Genomic DNA, 17,146 nt, shown 5'->3' on the forward strand with positions numbered 1-17,146 from the left:
TTCAGCCTAACCATAATTTTTGAAGACTGGTTAAAACAATTGTCTGGGTCTCTTGAAAAGGGAGCACATCTATTCTCCGTTAAGTCAGAACTGCAGTTAGCAACAACCTGAAGGGTCCTGAATAACAGAATCCTTAAGAACCTGCATGGTTCTTTACAGTTTCACTGTGATATCTAGGGGTCTTAGGGGACGATATGCTAAGCAAACGCTGTATGCTGATTTCCTCAGAGCATCTGGGCTAGTTATGCATGCATAGCTGATACTGCATTCAAGCTCATCTGAAGCTCCAATTAAATAAAGTCTCTTCAAAACAGAAAATATATGGCATGAGTCAATGGATTTCTCAGATACAGAGAAGTGATTCAGGCACAGTAAACACTTTTGCTGCATGACTCCAGGGTCCTCGGAGGCATTTTATGTCACTTCATCTCAATTAACCTCCCAAGAAAGCAATTCAGATCTGAGCAAGAGAGAGGGAAAAAGACATTACTGACAACACACAAAAGCCTACTCTGATGTCATAATGCTGTATTACTTGAGTCATAGGCAGATTTCCTGGAATTCAGTTTTGAAGCCGGAAGGCAGATGATAAACCGTATAGAGAGAAGAACAGCTACCTGCTGTGAACCAGAGGAGAAATTCTTTCAGATGCCGATGAAGTTGTTATTACGGCTGAAAGTTAAAGCTTTCCGAATGGCACCTTAACACATCATTCAGCTTTGAAATGTTCCCCGTCTCAATTTCGCACATACTGCGAATGAAGAATACAATACTTATAACTCTCTCAGAGTAGCTTCTGGGTCACAAGATGGTTTTCTATCGCCTTACTTCCACACTACAGCCACATTAAATCCGTTGGCTATCACAACCCTAGGTTCTCCTCTTGGACACAAAGTTAATCCCTATACCACAAAACACAGATGCACAAGCAAGGTATGAAAGGTTGCTGCCTTGCTACGCACGCTGTAATTTTGTGGGCAAGGACTACGTGCTTTCCAGGACTATCTGCACTGTACCTGTCATTTAAATTCTGATGAAAGAGAGTAAACAACTGTTGCAGTGAATGATATTATTCTATCATGTCTGTAATGAAGACACGTCTGTTTTCAATCAGGGCAGTTATAAACCTCCCCTGCAGGGTATTCCATCACCGTTTGTCGCCTAAGGGCAAAGGGTAGATAGCACTGCATCAAACAGCCGGGAGAAGAGATCATATTCTGTGCTCCATCACTCATGTTAACACACGCTCTGAACATCAGACATTTTCGATTGTACTGGTCAGCGCTGCCTGCGGACTATAACGCAACTTTGTCACATCAAATATCCTGCAGTCAATTCCCCATTATTAATAAATGGCTCCCTGTTTTTGTTATCCAGCATATATGATTTACAACATTAACAACTGGTATATACCTGAAGAAATAACGGGCAGGAAAAAATATCACAAATTAAAGATGGGAAAATTGTATTAAAAACCACCCCTTCCATTCTGCCCAAAGATTGCAGACCCTAACATCCCATTTTTCAGTGCATTTCAAGTGTCATTTCACAGCAGAGTGTCTATTTTTGTTCCAACACGGTCACTGTCCACACTAACACACGTCACCAGGAAGCTTCGTTCTGCCTTTTTCCCCTAACATTCTTAATTTCACGTCACTTGTCAGATCTCCAGTTTATACTAAAAAATTCTTCCTCCTCCTGTGGGTTTGCATTCTTTTCATGTTTATTCAGCGTTCCCACTTTGTCCACTCACAGATCTGTCTCGGACTTGAATCGTACCATTTCTGCCGTCTCACAGGGGAATCACACGAGGATGATGCAGTTTAACCAGTTCACTGAACAAGCTGTTTAGAATACATCCTACAAGGTCAGACCAAACAAACCCTTTCTGAGCTCTGCTCAAAACAGTTACAAAAATATGGCAAGTACCTACCAAGTTCTTTTATTTTTTTTTTTTGGCAGAGAAAGAATCTTCTCAAAAAATGTGCTGTTGTCACACTAAGACGTTCTGAGGTATAATTTTTCAAAAGGCAGAAATTATTCAAGGATTTTCCATTGGCGTTAGTGGCAGTCTTTGAAATGGCATCACCTGGTAACCCATGTCCCGGTCTTGAAGAATGAGAAACATCTTGACTGCTACAGGGACAGAATATTTATATAACGTATATACATATGCATATATAGCAAAGTTTATAGTTCTAAAGAAGTTACCTCCAAATTTCACTTGAAATAGTACAACTCACGTATCCAAACCCCAATTCTAGGATAGACAGTTTAAAAGGATTCATACTACTTTTTTTATTATTTTTTACCCAAAGGTCACTTCAAGAGGTCTAACATAGCGTACACATAAAGTGCAGACAGAAATACAACTCTTGTTTCTGGAAGTAAGGGCACTATTAGAAAGAAGAAATACAAAGGATATTAGTAAGAAAAGCTAGTGTCCATGGGATTAGAAGTTTGACAAGAATCCCCCTAAACAAATAAAAGTAATTCCACACTCAGGAGCTCAAAAAATGCATCAGAGTTGATACAAATTTCTGGGTAACCTTTTTCACTTCTGACAGGCAACCTCCTGTCTTTTGAAACTATCCACAGTTTGTGAGAATTTATTCTTCAGTCTTCATGTAAATCAAGTATAAATGATTTCCTTCACATCTTAGGGTCACATGGTTTCCAAGCTCTAACCTCAATGATGTCCTGGCAAAACGTACAACAAACAAAAGCATTAACTGTGCTAAACAGAGACAACAACCAACAGTAGAAAAGAAATTCTTAGAACATCAAATTTCTCAGTGTAAAATTATACAAGAACCTGTACTCATAGCTGATTTTTAAACAAGTTGAAAACCACAGTTTGATAGCATCATAATAGAGAAGTTGAATTCAGATAATGCAGAAGTCTGGCTTTTCTCCAACTGTCAACAGATGAAATTCCCTGTATTGGCAAGACACTTAATGTGGCAAAGGCCACTTACATTGGATTTCACTGAGCATCAGCTGTACATTTGGAGATTTTAACTTTAGAAAAAAAATAATCCTTTTAAAGTAACTATCTACACAACCACTTGTATAATGGACATAATCCCCTCCCGACACTGACCTTCACTGATTTTGTGACCACATTTCTGTGAGGGACTGGACCCAGTCTCAGCCAGGTACCTGTGCAATGCGATACTGAATTAGCTCCTGCTCTTCCAACAGCACCCAATGAGCACAGCTAAGTTAATCTGCGTCTCCCTAAAATATTATTAGTTTTCATGCCCAGAGGATTTAATTAGTCCCCTGCTCTAAAAGCCAGTCCTGGGTGTCACTTAAAAGACGCATCTATTACACAATGGAATGACAGGAAGAATTATGGGTTCTCATTATGAAGCAAGTCTTGAGCAATTGAATTATTGAACTCTAGCCATCACTAAGCACCCCTTCATCCTTTTCTTGCTGCTTCAAGCAAGAGCCCGAAGCGCCACCTTCTGCTGAATAGCTGGAACCACAGATAACACCTTCAGCAGCTGGGGAACTCCTGCAGCGATCGCTATACACACACGCAACCCCATCTGGTTGGGTACCAAAAAATAAACATGTTTTCCGACCAAACAGCTCAGTATGTCATACCTGAAGAGCAATCCTATGAACAGCTAGGGCATAGCTGCCCACGTGGCACATATCGGGAACCTGACATAAAGGATATTTTGCCCAGGTTTCAGCAAGCATCCAAGTAAGTGGCACTTGTGCATTTTTGCAGAAGGTTCCATTCTCACAGAGCACCTCCAGCATATTGTCACGGTTTCCAGCCAGGAAAACAGCATGCAATACTCAGTGGGCCCAAAACTGAAGATAATTTTGATAAAATTACTTCACAGATCTCACACACACACACAAAATAATAAAATAAAAAAAAATCACTCATTGGATTCTTGTAAAAACTTAACACCCTTAAATTAAAGCAAGGTAATTATCAAACAAATAACAAATACAAAATTTAGGAGTACAGAACAGCCCACTAACAGCTGCCCCCCAGATATGGAAAACACAAAAGAGGCTGTAAGGACAACAAAAGTTCATCTTCAGGAAAAAAAATTCCGAGTCTCTTTTCAACCATGTTTTGGGGCAGGGCAAGGAGAGAGGGAATGAGAAACAAGTTGGGCATTTTGTGTTCACTAGACTCATCTTTGTAGTAACACGAATAACAAATGAGTTTTTATTTGCATCTTGGATATACAGGCTGGCAGAGTAATAGAAGTATTTTCTGTCAAAGCTACAACCGAATTCTCACCATATTTGGCTAAAATTAAGAGATGTAAAAGACATGTAATATTAAAATCAGACTTCAAACAATGGACTAATTTGCTTTGTCTATTTGAAAGACCAAGACTATAAATAACCCATCGTTTCCCACTTAATCAATAAACTGGGCTATTCCTATTCCTGTCAACCTTTGTAGAACAACCTGTACATTGCTGTACAGACACTTTAGAGAAGCTTCCCAGTGCGTTGAGTTCTCGGAAGGAGTTTGGGGGATTTCCCCATAATGATGCATTTTAGGCACTTCCTTGCTGACATGCAAGTGCTGGAGGCGACCTCATTTAAGCCCCACTTTATTGTGATCCCTTCCTGTCCTATCATCCCACGCACCCTGCTCAGTGGTCCCACCACATCACCCCATGTGCTTTGATCGTCTTGATAACCTTGACTTCAGCAAAGGCTGCTCCAGAACAAATGGTTCCAGATCAACATAGTCACAACCTAGCAATTGCCAGAGCAACCACCAGCTAAGAGCCGGTGGTAGCCTTAGAATCTAAACTGCATTCAGAAATAGTGACATTCAGTGGCTCACAAAAAAAAAAAAAATATAATTACACCTTTCATTATGATAATAATGAATCAAGTATGGTGACATCACGCTAATCAATTACAGCCCTTTCATTATCAGGTGAACTTGCAGCCAATTCAAACACTAGGTCGTCCGATTCAAGTCACTTCTGTAATAAAAGAAGTGATTATGAAGGACACTTCCATGATAGGGAGAATATACTGCCCTTACCATCAGAGAAAAGCAGAAGTCTAACCTGCAAATGACATACAAAATAATTTTTCACAGTATTCTTTCTTGATTTCTCTTTTAAAAGAGAGAGAGGGTTAAAGCTGACATTCTGATACTGAAATAAGCACAAAAGCTCATTATTACCTTTCTGGAAAAGCTTAAGAAGTTATGAAGCAACTTTTGGTTTTTTTGTGCATCCCAAAACAAGTGCTTACATTTCTGTAGTGTTAAAACCAAACACCATAAAACAGATGCAGAGTTAAATTACATTCTAGTGTACTTCAAGTGAAGTTCCCAGAACATCACAGAAAAAATGCAACAGTAAAATAAGCAGAGGCTGGAATGAAGAAAAAAAAATACTGGGTTGAAAGAACAGGCTTGAAAGACCAGTATTGTAATGTTTTTAAATGATGATTTTTAGCACAGGAAGTAGCAGTATGTAAGTGAAAATTTTCTTGTGATAAAAAGTTAGGCAGTGTTATCAATACAAAGGCAAATTGAAATACCCCATTAAGAAACAATCAGATGGCCTTGAAGACTAGAACCTGAGGGCAAGGTAGCATGGACGCTATTTCTGCTGTCACCTCCGAACTACTCAGCTAGAAACAAGAAAGAATGACATCACTTGATCTCAGAACGATTATGATCCTTCAGTGTTACTGGGCCCATGTCCCCAGCTTTCATCCAAGAGCAGGCACTGCCAGTGTAAGCTCAAACCAGCTAAATTTTAATTACATAAAGGAGAGGGAAAATAAATGAAACACTAAGCTAGCAGTAAATATGATTTTCAGTTGCTGCTAACTGGGGGAAGGCCCTCCAAAAGGCGTCCTTGTGGTACTAAACCTTTCTCACATTTCTCTGAAAGGCCTTTCTTCGAGATTTCCCTAGTCTTTGTTTCTCCTCACTCTGTGGCCTCAAAAAACATTAGTAGACATCTGTTAAAGAGAATTATCCACCTTAGTGGAAAGGTGCAAAGCCCAAACAGTTACCAGCATTCAGACAGCATGCAAAAAGCAGGTGCAAACCACCATAGAATGAAAAAAGGCAAAGCTCAGAAAAGGGGGAGGGGAGGCCGGCACGAGACGCACAGTCCCGCACCTCAGGAAGCGAAGGCGCATTTAGAACCCTAAATTTAGCCTTTCCCACCCTGTTTTGTTGCAGTTCCCCCCACCCCCCCGCTCCCGAAGGGGACGCTCCCCGGCGCGGGGGGAGCAGCGGCACCGGCAGCGGCCGCTCGGCGGGCTGGGCCGCGGGCCCGCTCTCCGCTCTTGAGTCCGCAGCACACTCGTGCGGCGCGGCGCGGCCCGCGGGGCCCGGCAGGACAAGCAGGCCTCAGCCCCGGGGGAGGCCGCGGCCTGCGCTGCGGGCGGCACGAGGCGGCAGCGAGACCGGGCGGCCCGTGCGCGACCAGGCGGAGGCGCCCCCCGAGCCGAGCCCCGGAGTCGCGTCCGGGGCGGGCGCTGCGCGCGCATCGCCGGAGAACCGGCCAATCAGACGCCGCGCCTGCTGCGCGCCTCCTTTGATTGGGAGCTCGCGGCCGGAGCCCGCCCAAGGAGAAGGCCGCGTCTAGGGGCGGGGGGCGCGCAGTGTGCGGGGCCGCCATTGGCCGGGTGGTGGGGCCGGCGGCATGGCGGCGGCGGGGAGCGGTGACTTCTCGGACCTGCGGGAGATCAAGAAGCAGCTGCTGAGCGTGGCGGAGCGGAGCCGCGAGCGCGGGCTGCAGCACAGCGGGAAGTGGTGAGCGCTGCGGGGGGCCCTGCCCTGCCCGGCGGGCGCTCACCCCCCATCGCTGCTGACGGGCCTCTCTCCCCGCAGGGCCTCCGAACTGGCCTTCGCCCTAGACCCGCTGCCGCTGAGCGAGCTGCCGCCTCCCCCGGCGCTCACCGAGGTACGGCCGGGGGGCGGCCTGGGCGCGGCGTGGGGCGGGCTGGGCCGCGGCAGTTCCGCCGGTGCGGGGGGGGGCTCGGAGGGGCAGCGCGGCGGGTCTTGCTGCGGGGCGGCCTTTAGTCCTGGCTGCAACCACTGAGCAAAGAACATGATCGCGATCGTCTTAAAATCAGGCGTAGGAGGCTTCTCTGGGCGCCGATCGCCCCATAACGCTGCGAAGTTCCCTTCCGTTCCGTGCTGAAAGGGGCAGACGGAGCTTCCCCAGATCAAATCATTCCATTTCACAGGTCGCTGTGCCCTAAAGCAGACGCTTTATAAGCAAAATTTGAAATCGTGCTCATTCATCTTTACAAAGGCCAAAATTATCTTGTGCCGTTAAACTTGTGCTCCTTAGGACGCAAGAGAAACAAGTTATATTTCCATCCTCCCCTCCATAGGTGTACGGTAGGACTTGTCAGTATATGCCTGTTTCTGGAATCTCACTGTTTATTTTAAATGTTTCCGACTAGTCAGGACTCATTATTTGAGAACTAGGAATGCATTGCCCAAACTGCAACATCACACGAGGGAATGGAGAGCCTTTTCTGATTGTACTCAAACCATCTTTGAGGATGAATAGATTATGTTTTTAGCTTTTAGAACAATTTCATTGCTATGTTTCTAACTAGGTGATTTTCCTAAAGCATGTCAGACCTTCTGAGGTACTAAAACTCTTCTGTGTCCCGGCAGGAGGATGCTCGTGATCTGGATGCCTACACGTTAGCCAAGTCGTACTTCGATCTAAAGGAATATGACAGGGCTGCCTATTTCCTGCGGGGCTGCAAGAGTCAGAAGGCTTACTTCTTGTATATGTACTCCAGATACCTGGTAAGGTAGAAGGCGAAGTCACTTTTCACCACTGAACCCCTCTGCTTCTTGCCCCTCCCTGGCATATCTTATTTTTTGACTATTTTGTTCCAAATGACTACCTAGAAGTCCAAATTATATGTCTGTGGGGAAAGGAGGTAGGGGTGTTCTTTTTAGTAATGCGATGTGTGTGAAAACTCACTTTGCATGCTGCTGGTAGCATTGCAGCAAACATAAGGAATATGCTGCTGTAACGTAATCTTGGTTTTCCTGTTTTCCACAGTCGGGGGAAAAGAAGAAGGATGATGAGACAGTGGATAGTTTGGGTAAGTCTCTGGTGTCAATAAACACAAGACAGTGTAATGAAACTTCCAGTAATGCTTCTTCATGTAAATCATCTTGGGTTTATGGCTTCCCCCTCAGTTTTTGAGTAGTAGCATGCTGTAACATGATTTCTTTCATTCTCTCTCAATTCATTGGCCTAATACAGGTTACAGGTTTTCATCTATTAGTTCTTCTGTTAAAGCAGATAATCAGACTAAGTGATTTTCTTTCGAAAAGAGGAAAATAATCACAGGCTGGTAAGCCTTCAGGTCATGTCAGTGATGATTCTGAATGTTGCAATTGCTGTGGTAAGACTCTTGAGTGAAAGCTAGCTGTATGACTTTCTCTTCGTGCAGGACCTCTGGAAAAAGGACAGGTGAAAAATGAAGCTCTACGAGAACTGAGAGTTGAGCTCAGCAAGAAACACAAGGCACGGGAACTGGATGGATTTGGCCTTTATCTGTAAGTGTCTGCATATATTTCTAATATACTAATCTGTATTTGTGTGGATATGCAGAGCTTTATGTTTCTGATGACCTTGCTAACTTTTCTTTACAGATATGGTGTCGTGCTGCGGAAGCTGGACCTGGTGAAAGAAGCAATAGATGTGTTCGTTGAAGCTGCTCATGTCTTACCTTTGCACTGGGGAGCCTGGCTGGAACTTTGCAACTTGATTACGGATAAAGAGATGGTAAAACTTGGGAGATATCAAAATGTGGTAACAAATTCCAGATTCAGTAACCAGTGGTTCAGTTGCCACAAGACGGACGTCACCCACTGCTTTATTCTGTGAGATTCTATCAGGCAAGGCAATCCAAGATTGTAAATTATGTTATTAAAGCCTCTTTTTCTACAATTGCTTGCCATGCTGTAGCTTGAGAATCTTTATACAGGCAGGGCTAATTTTTTATTATTCACCCACAAAGTGCTTTAAGAAATGTCTAATTCACATATTCTGAAGTAGCTGTCAGCAGAGTTATTGCCTTGTCACGTGAAGGAGGTCCTCCTAAAATACTTCTCTTTTTTTTTTCTTTTTTTTTTTTTTTTTTTCCCCCTTAATCTGGTTCTAGTTCCACAGTTATTGAGCACTTTTGGTGGCCTGAAATGATATGGAGTCACTGCTTTTAAAACCAAAACACTAATGTAGGTGTTCCCTCTGTCAAATACAAAGCTGTACATATGAGGTCAACTGTATCAAGGAACTGAACGTAGACATAAACCAAAATGGATCGTTTTCCTTTACGCATGAGATTTTATGAGACCACTCCTGGAATTCTTCAGTCAACGCTGGCTGGTGGAATATTTAAAAAAGTAGAGGTGGCACAGAAGAGAGCCTTACTGATTTGTGGAAAAAGGGAAATGTATTTTTGATGAGATATTTGGAGTCTGTTCACTTAGCTCATCAAAAATAGCGATATGATATTGATGTTCAAACATAGGAAGAAAGTACAGTCTTTTGAAGGACTTCTGAATTTAATGGAGGAATAAGGCCAGTGGCTGAAGGAGAAGCCAGGTGCTGTCAGGTCTGAAGACGATAACGTCTTTGCCAATTGACCAAATTGGCTTCATTTCTTCTGCAATTCTGGCAGTTGTTTCAGTGGCCAGTCTGGCCCAAACCACAACAACTGGGAGTGACTAAATAGATCTATGTGGTCCGTATTGTACTGCTGTTCAGACAGGATGTCTTAGTGTGCCTTTCCCATTTCAATATTCTCAGCTTACAGGCATTATTTAGTCTCTCCTGTGGAAGAACTTCATATTAATTCTTGGTCCTAATACTGCTCTTTTGTAGCTGGTGTTATGGTTTAAGAAAGCGATTGCAGGAAAGCCTCCTACCTCAAGACCATCCACTAAATCATGGGAGGGAAGATAATGGATTCTTTGCCACAGGTGGCTCTTAGAATACTACTGATTGTCATCTCTTCCTCCTCTTCTTTGGTTCTTGCCAGTTGAAGTTCCTGTCCTTGCCAGACACATGGATGAAAGAGTTCTTTCTTGCACACATTTATACAGAGCTGCAGCTGATAGAGGAGGCTCTGCAGAAGTATCAGAGTCTCATTGATGCAGGATTTTCCAAAAGCACTTACATCATCTCTCAGATTGCAGTTGCCTACCATAATATCCGAGGTCAGTGACACTTACTAACTAGTAGGAATGAGCCTCTTAATGTAAACTTGGCATTTATGGTTCTTGTTCTCCCATCTGCTGTTCTTTCTTCAGATATTGACAAAGCTTTATCCATCTTCAATGAGCTAAGGAAACAAGATCCTTACAGGATAGAAAACATGGACACTTTCTCAAACTTGCTATATGTAAGGGTAAGCACTCTTTCTGTTGCTCGTCCATAATGATGGTATTTATCAGAGGTATTTTAAACCCTGGCAAAGCAGCTGGTGCTGTCTGGCCTCTCTGAAGATAGGCTTTCATCGTCCACTTTCTGCTTTGCAACTCCATGAAATAGATGCAATGTATGCATTGCTAACCGCCTCAGCTTTCTTTGAAACTGTAAGGTTCTCCTTTTCTCATCACTTTCGTTTCTTTGTTTCACTAGAGCATGAAGCCTGAGTTGAGCTACCTGGCTCACAATCTCTGTGAGATAGACAAGTATCGTGTTGAGACCTGCTGTGTAATTGGTGAGAGCCAGCTCTTTTACATGTTCTTACTGTGCTGTCTGCAGGCTGTGTGAGGAAATCTTGGAAACAGTTGTGAAAATGATCAGCCAGCAAGGCTACCAAAACCACTTGGTGAATGTAGATTCAGGCAGCCTGAAAAGCAGACCAAATGCCAGAGTACCCTTTTCCCTCATATCTCTCTGAAGGAGCTGCTGTAATACTATTGGTGCAGAAAGGAGTTGAAGAAACCATTATGAAGGCCCATGTAGCTGAGAATCCCTTTATAGTCTTGAAATTCCAATGGAAATAATTGCTTGTCAGAACCTGGAAATTAATTTGTTAGACATTACATAAGTTTTAAGGCTAAGGGGATGGGATCTTAATTGATTGGTACAACTGGAAAGGGATTGACCAGAACAGTGGAGAACAGACTGCTGTTAGGTCTCTAGAGGTTTGAATCAGATCTGCCTTTAATAGACTCTTTATGATTTAAGTTAGGAGCTAGTAGATGATGCCTCTTCCGTCTGTTTTCTACTTCTCTGCTGTTTTTATTTATTTATTTATTTAAATATTGTGACTTTTGCTTTAGGGAATTATTATAGCTTGCGTTCCCAGCATGAAAAAGCAGCACTCTATTTCCAGAGGGCCTTGAAATTGAATCCTCGTTATCTGGGAGCCTGGACACTCATGGGACATGAGTATATGGAAATGAAGAACACATCTGCAGCTATCCAGGCTTACAGGTATCACTCATGTACTGCAGAAAATGGTGTTTGAGTCTGCGTGCATAAGGATTAAAGTAGTATCTTCTATTTTTTGTTAGTCTTTTGCTGAACTCAGTCTTGATTTTGACCCTGACTGCTTTCTGACTAGTTCTTCTCCTTTTCTTTGACAGACATGCAATAGAGGTGAACAAAAGGGACTACAGAGCATGGTATGGCTTGGGGCAAACCTATGAAATCCTCAAAATGCCATTTTACTGTCTCTATTACTACCGACGGGCCCACCAGCTCAGGTAGAGTTGAGAATGGAGTCATGTTTCTTGGTGTTCACTCTGATGCAGCTGGTACTAGCTAAGGCATTCACATGCAGGAACTAAGGGAGAGGAACATCAATGCTATGTGTTTTGTGCAGTCTCACGATTCCAAATCCTTTTAGTTGTATTGGTTAACTGTTAAAAGGCTTTGTCAGTTAAATGCTGAGGAATGCCGGTCAGGAGTATCAGTGATGTTTTATGTAAGAGAGGATGACTGGCACTGCCAGATGTAGATTTTTTTATTCCACACCCCCCCTCCCCCCCGCCGCCTGAGATCAGCTGGTTGTCCATTAAACTACATTTAGGAATTGCTCTTTTACAGACCAAATGATTCTCGTATGCTGGTTGCTCTAGGAGAATGCTATGAGAAACTCAATCAGTTGGTGGAAGCTAAAAAGGTAAGTGAGAACTGATGTGTGGAGTAAGACATTAGATGTCTCCCAGGACACTTGGTGGAGTCACAGCAAAATTGTGTACCTGGTGCTACCAGAAATGCACCTGGTGTGTTGTTAGAAGCTTATTGAAACCATTTCTGTGGCGGTTACAATTAGGGACGTTCTGCAGTGTAACCAGAGCAGCTGATAAATAAGAGCCGTCTACAGACATTACGTGCCCCTTTGCTGGAAAGCCATGTTGTTTTCTGTTTCTAACTTGCTTGCATGAGTCATGAGCTGGAGTCATTTTTGTGGTGTGCTTGACTGACTTTCCTTCCTTGACAGTGCTATTGGAGAGCTTATGCTGTGGGAGATGTGGAGAAGATGGCACTGGTGAAACTAGCAAAGTGAGTATGTGTTACCACTGAACGGCCAATACTGTGCTAAATGTGGAATTGTTGTTAGGTAGCATTACTTCTGGAGCTGTGTAATAACTGATATCTTTAGGTCTGTAGTGACTGCAAATTCTGGTGTCGGGCTTTAGCTTTAAGTTTCCCTTAGGATAACTAGAGGGAATCGTAGCATAATGTGGGTTGCAAGGGACCTCTGAATCCTGAGGTGGTTTGAGCAGGCAGCGCTAGCAATTGTATTTGTTGTACTGAAACTTAAAGCAATCCATGATGGTAGATGATGTACAAAATTGTAGATTGACTGATTAATTTTTTTTTTTTTTTATTATTTTACTTTAACTTCCCCAGTATATGGTTGCGACATTGGGAAAGGGTCTAATGTGAAATAAACTCTGACATCAACACTAATTTTTGGTGGGGATAAAGTAATATAAAGTGGAAAAAGTGAAAGGGAAGGAAAAAGGCAAGTGAAAGGTGAAGCTGCTGTACAAAAACTGTTGGGACGTAGCAGGGAAAAAAGGAGGACTGGAGGAAACAGCCAGTAAATAAGACGGCAAAGGTCTATTAGAAGCTTTAAAATGTAACAGAATAAGCACAAGTCCCTGTTTTGGTTGTCACTGCTAGTAGCTAGTATCTGACTTGCTCCCTTCCTGGTAATGTACGTGTTCTCACGCCGAATCATTTCTTTCCATGAGAGGCAGTACACGGTGCATGTCTTACTAATTCTGAAGGAAGAGACCTGGCTTTAGTCCAGGTCAGGTTGAGTAGGTACTTTTTCACAGACCAAGAAGGTCTTCGACAGTGTGGTCTTGTTCCAGTGACCCGTTTTTCTCCTTTTCTAGGCTGCACGAACAGCTGAATGAATCTGAACAGGCAGCTCAGTGCTATATCAAATACATCCAGGATATCTATTCCTGCGGGGTAAGACAATATCTTGGAAATAAAAGGAGAAGTAAACATGGTGTAGAACTGCCTTGGAAGGCGCTCAAAGATGATGGTTTTTACCCCCTCACTGTAGGAGCTGGTGGAGCATGTGGAGGTCAGCACTGCCTTCCGCTACCTGGCCCAATACTACTTCAAGTGTAAGCTCTGGGATGAAGCCTCAGCATGTGCTCAGAAGTGCTGTGCGTTCAATGATGTGAGTAGTTATGCAATCTGCAGTGTTTCTTTCTTAGGGGATCTCTGACCTTGATCTTGGCTCCCCTCCGAATAGAAGGAATCCTTTGTAGAAGGAATGAGGGCTGTCTGCCATGCAGGTCACATCCTGAGTGGTGGTGGTGTATACCTGATCACTAATGCTGCTTGTGATTGACTGAAATCATGGAATATAAATGGTAAAATTTAACCATGTCACATTGGTGTTCTCTAAATTAAAGAATATGAGGCTCCATATGGCAGTTTTGAGACTGCTGCAAATCTTGGTGGAGAGGAGGTGGTTAAATGGTCACAGATTCCCACACACTGTGTAGTGATGGTATTCACATAACTTCTTTTTTTCCTCATCCTCTGCATGTAGACAGTGCAGAGGATATAATAGTACCTGGGTTTTGTATGTGAGTCCATATTCTGAGATGTTCTGTATCTGTAAGTGGGCAATTACAGATTTTTAACTTCGTCCTGGAGGCAGACACTAGCCACCAGTGCAGGGTGTTGGGCCTATCCTTAAATCGGTCTGGAACTCTGGAGAACCTGAACTCAGCTTATTTGAAGCTTCTCCAGTCTATTTTTTGCTGGAATATTTAGACAGCTTCAGTGGTTAATTAGTAACACTGTGTGAAATACCCAAGTAACATGCAAATCAGGTGAGTAAAAGGAGGAAAGACTTTTAAAAAAAAAAAAAAGTGACAGACCTTAACATTTTTAAGTAGCAAAAGAAACAAGGATGGTTTTATAGCTTGCAGCCTTACAGAATGATAAACTACTGTAACTTTTATACTGCTTACATACTGAATTTGACCCAGAAACCACCCATCCATTGTTTTGTTTTTTACAAATTGTTTTCAGACTAGAGAAGAAGGAAAGGCCCTGCTGCGGCAGATCTTACAGCTTCGCAACCAAGGAGAAACCTCATCCACGGATATTGCTGCTCCCTTTTTCCTCCCTGCATCATTGTCAGCCAACAACACTCCCACACGTCGCGTCTCCCCACTCAATCTGTCTTCTGTAACACCATGAACAATGCTGATACTTCTAACCTCCACATTGAATGGGACATTGCAGATGGGGCTTGCAACCACTTATTTCTTCCAGTGAAATTTTCACATGCATTGTTGCCTTCACATGAAGGGTCAGAGTTATTAGAGCCCACAGCTGAAGACAGATGTGCCCCAGCAGGCCAAGGCGCAGCCTATGTGAAAGTGCCTACACTGAGACGTGAGAACCTGCTGTACTTCTCACCAAGTCATTCCAGTCAGAGGGCAGATGTGTTCCAATATACAGGACTACTCCTAACTGAGGGATGGGGAAGAGCTTGTCTGCTTGATTTAAAATATAGTTGAAGTTTTATTCTGCCTTGTTACCTCTGGTCTTCACTGAACTTCTTTGGATGACCTCTTAGTGGTATCATTGCTGTCTACATTGGAAACTGTTACCTGCCTGGCTACTTAAAGACTTTTGCTTATCTTGAACTACACAGAAGATGTTCCACAAAAGCAGTAGATAGAGGCACTTATATCTAAGTGCCATGTCTATGTTGAAGGACTGAGAAGTGTCAGAAGAATTCCAAGTAGCCACAGGTGGCAGCTGTTTGCCATTCTGTCTGTGGATCTGACAGATACTTTGGCTTTCAGTAGAAAAGCAGGCAGTGGGATAGCACAATTAAAAAAAATAATGGTTAAGTTATTGTCCTTGGGCTTCTTTGTGGTGCAGCTTTCATGTGTGCTGTAGCAAATGAAATTGGATGAACTGTGATGGATCATTTTGTTAAGGACTGCCACATCTCGTGGACAGCGTGGTGCAGGGGATTCCTCCCCTGCAGTCCTGCTGCTTGTCTGTGTTCACACATCCAGCCAACAGTAAGGCTAAGTGTGAATTTCAAAGATGCACGCATATGCCCACGTACTGCAGACACAACCAGAAATTAACAGGTTAATGTAAAGAAGAGGACAGTGCCCTTAGATGCACTTGCTTAAAACAGAAACCATAGAAGTGTCCTGATCCTGTTACTATTGCTTAAAGTTTGCTAGAGGAACATATGTACATGCTTTCAGTGACTTAACTCAAGTACATATTCACATTCTCTGGTCTCTTCAGTTTCTGCCCATGACCTTGAGTCTCTTTGATATCCATGTCTGGACCTTGGGTCTCTTGTTCACTCTCAGCCCTGGACCTAGGCTATCTACAGATTTTGGGTTTTTACCGTTTGCTGGCTAGGCCCAGTTAGGGGTGCTATTGGAACATACGCGTATGTACACAAACACAGTAAGGAGCACAATGATAAAGAAAACAGCCAGCAGTAGCGTTTGTTTAATAAAACTAGAACACACCATGGTGATGAGTGGTAGGTCTCATCCAGACAAAGGTTCCTGACCAGCCGCCCTACTTGCATTCAGTTGATAGCTGCTCTGCCTGCCCCAACATGTCAACACTCATTCCTGCCCGTTTTCCCATGCTTGTTCCTCTGGGACCCATCTTCACCCCCCCTTCGGGGGTCTGCGGTCATTCCCCTAGACATCCTATGATACGTTTTATGTGGTCCCACAATCCCCTTCAGGCATCCTAAAATAAATTTGCCCTGGCCTGTGAGAACCTTCCTGATAACCAGCCACAGTGCTATTGGTTACAAAGCTCTTGGTTGAATCTCCAGAGTTTGGGTGGTTCCTGTAATGGCCTATCAACCTGTGTCTTAGAGCGCTAGTGTTGGTTATCTGCTGTTGGGCTTTATGTATCCACATTCATTGTCTTGTCTTTTACATTGAGTAGCTGTTACCCAGATATCAAACATGAGTTTGTTCACAACTTCACAGAGATAATGAAGAATAGAGGTTAACAACATTGCTGACTCGAATTTTCTTGTTCATTGACACGTACTGCCCTTCAGACAGAGACAGTGTTATGTTTGGGCTTCATCTCCCTGGGAGGAATGTGATTTTGTTTGTTTCGAGCAATGACTTGTGAAGAACAACCAACAGTTTGGGATATTGGTTTGACCTGTGACCTCAGACAACTTCAGTCTTGGTGCTATTCAGTTACAAATGGTAACCTTAGTACAACCTGGAGGTCTTTTAAAAAGTACTTGAGGTTTGAGTTATGAATTACGAATAACGAACTATGAATACATTCATATGTTATGAATAATCTGCAGTTACAAATAATCTACAGGGGTTCATGCCAAACAAGCTCCAGTTTCCTCAGGGCTATCCAATAGTGGGATCTCCCATTGAGTTTTGTAATTGTCTGAAGATTTCCTTAGGATGAAATAGTCCAAGTTTCAACTGACTGTTTTTAAATGAAGATTGTCCAAACTGTGGTGCTTATAAAGATCCTGCATTAAATCCAGTATCCAGATGGGTGAGAAGGGACTGCAGTGAGCCCAGGCTATGATGGCGACTGCAGTGTAGTGTGCCCTGGCTGTGTCATTCGCTTGTAATACAGTGACTCCTTACGGAAGCACT

At 43.2% G+C, this 17,146-nt stretch overlaps 1 protein-coding gene across 1 annotated transcript; it reads left to right on the forward strand.

Annotated features, from left to right (window-relative positions):
* The first annotated feature begins 6,602 nt into the window (after window positions 1-6,602).
* Window positions 6,603-16,501, forward strand: CDC23 (cell division cycle 23). The gene is made up of 16 exons (XM_063349279.1): window positions 6,603-6,781; window positions 6,860-6,932; window positions 7,661-7,798; window positions 8,061-8,103; window positions 8,458-8,563; window positions 8,660-8,792; window positions 10,051-10,228; window positions 10,322-10,419; window positions 10,653-10,734; window positions 11,303-11,456; window positions 11,609-11,728; window positions 12,072-12,147; window positions 12,469-12,530; window positions 13,376-13,454; window positions 13,552-13,671; window positions 14,538-16,501. Exons 1-16 carry the CDS (start codon window positions 6,672-6,674, stop codon window positions 14,706-14,708), a joined length of 1,743 nt encoding a protein of 580 aa, XP_063205349.1. The 5' UTR covers window positions 6,603-6,671; the 3' UTR covers window positions 14,709-16,501.
* Window positions 16,502-17,146: the final 645 nt, after the last annotated feature.

This window comes from Chroicocephalus ridibundus, chromosome 11 (assembly GCF_963924245.1).
Source record: "Chroicocephalus ridibundus chromosome 11, bChrRid1.1, whole genome shotgun sequence".
NCBI classification, from domain to species: domain Eukaryota; kingdom Metazoa; phylum Chordata; class Aves; order Charadriiformes; family Laridae; genus Chroicocephalus; species Chroicocephalus ridibundus.

Bases quoted from the DNA above. Each gene is read 5' to 3' on its own strand.
- CDC23 (XM_063349279.1), top strand. From the start codon at position 6,672: ATGGCGGCGGCGGGGAGCGGTGACTTCTCGGACCTGCGGGAGATCAAG. The intron at 8,793-10,050 runs GTAAAACTTGGG...GGTTCTTGCCAG, and splicing joins TGATTACGGATAAAGAGATG to TTGAAGTTCCTGTCCTTGCC. The intron at 11,729-12,071 runs GTAGAGTTGAGA...GCTCTTTTACAG, and splicing joins CGACGGGCCCACCAGCTCAG to ACCAAATGATTCTCGTATGC.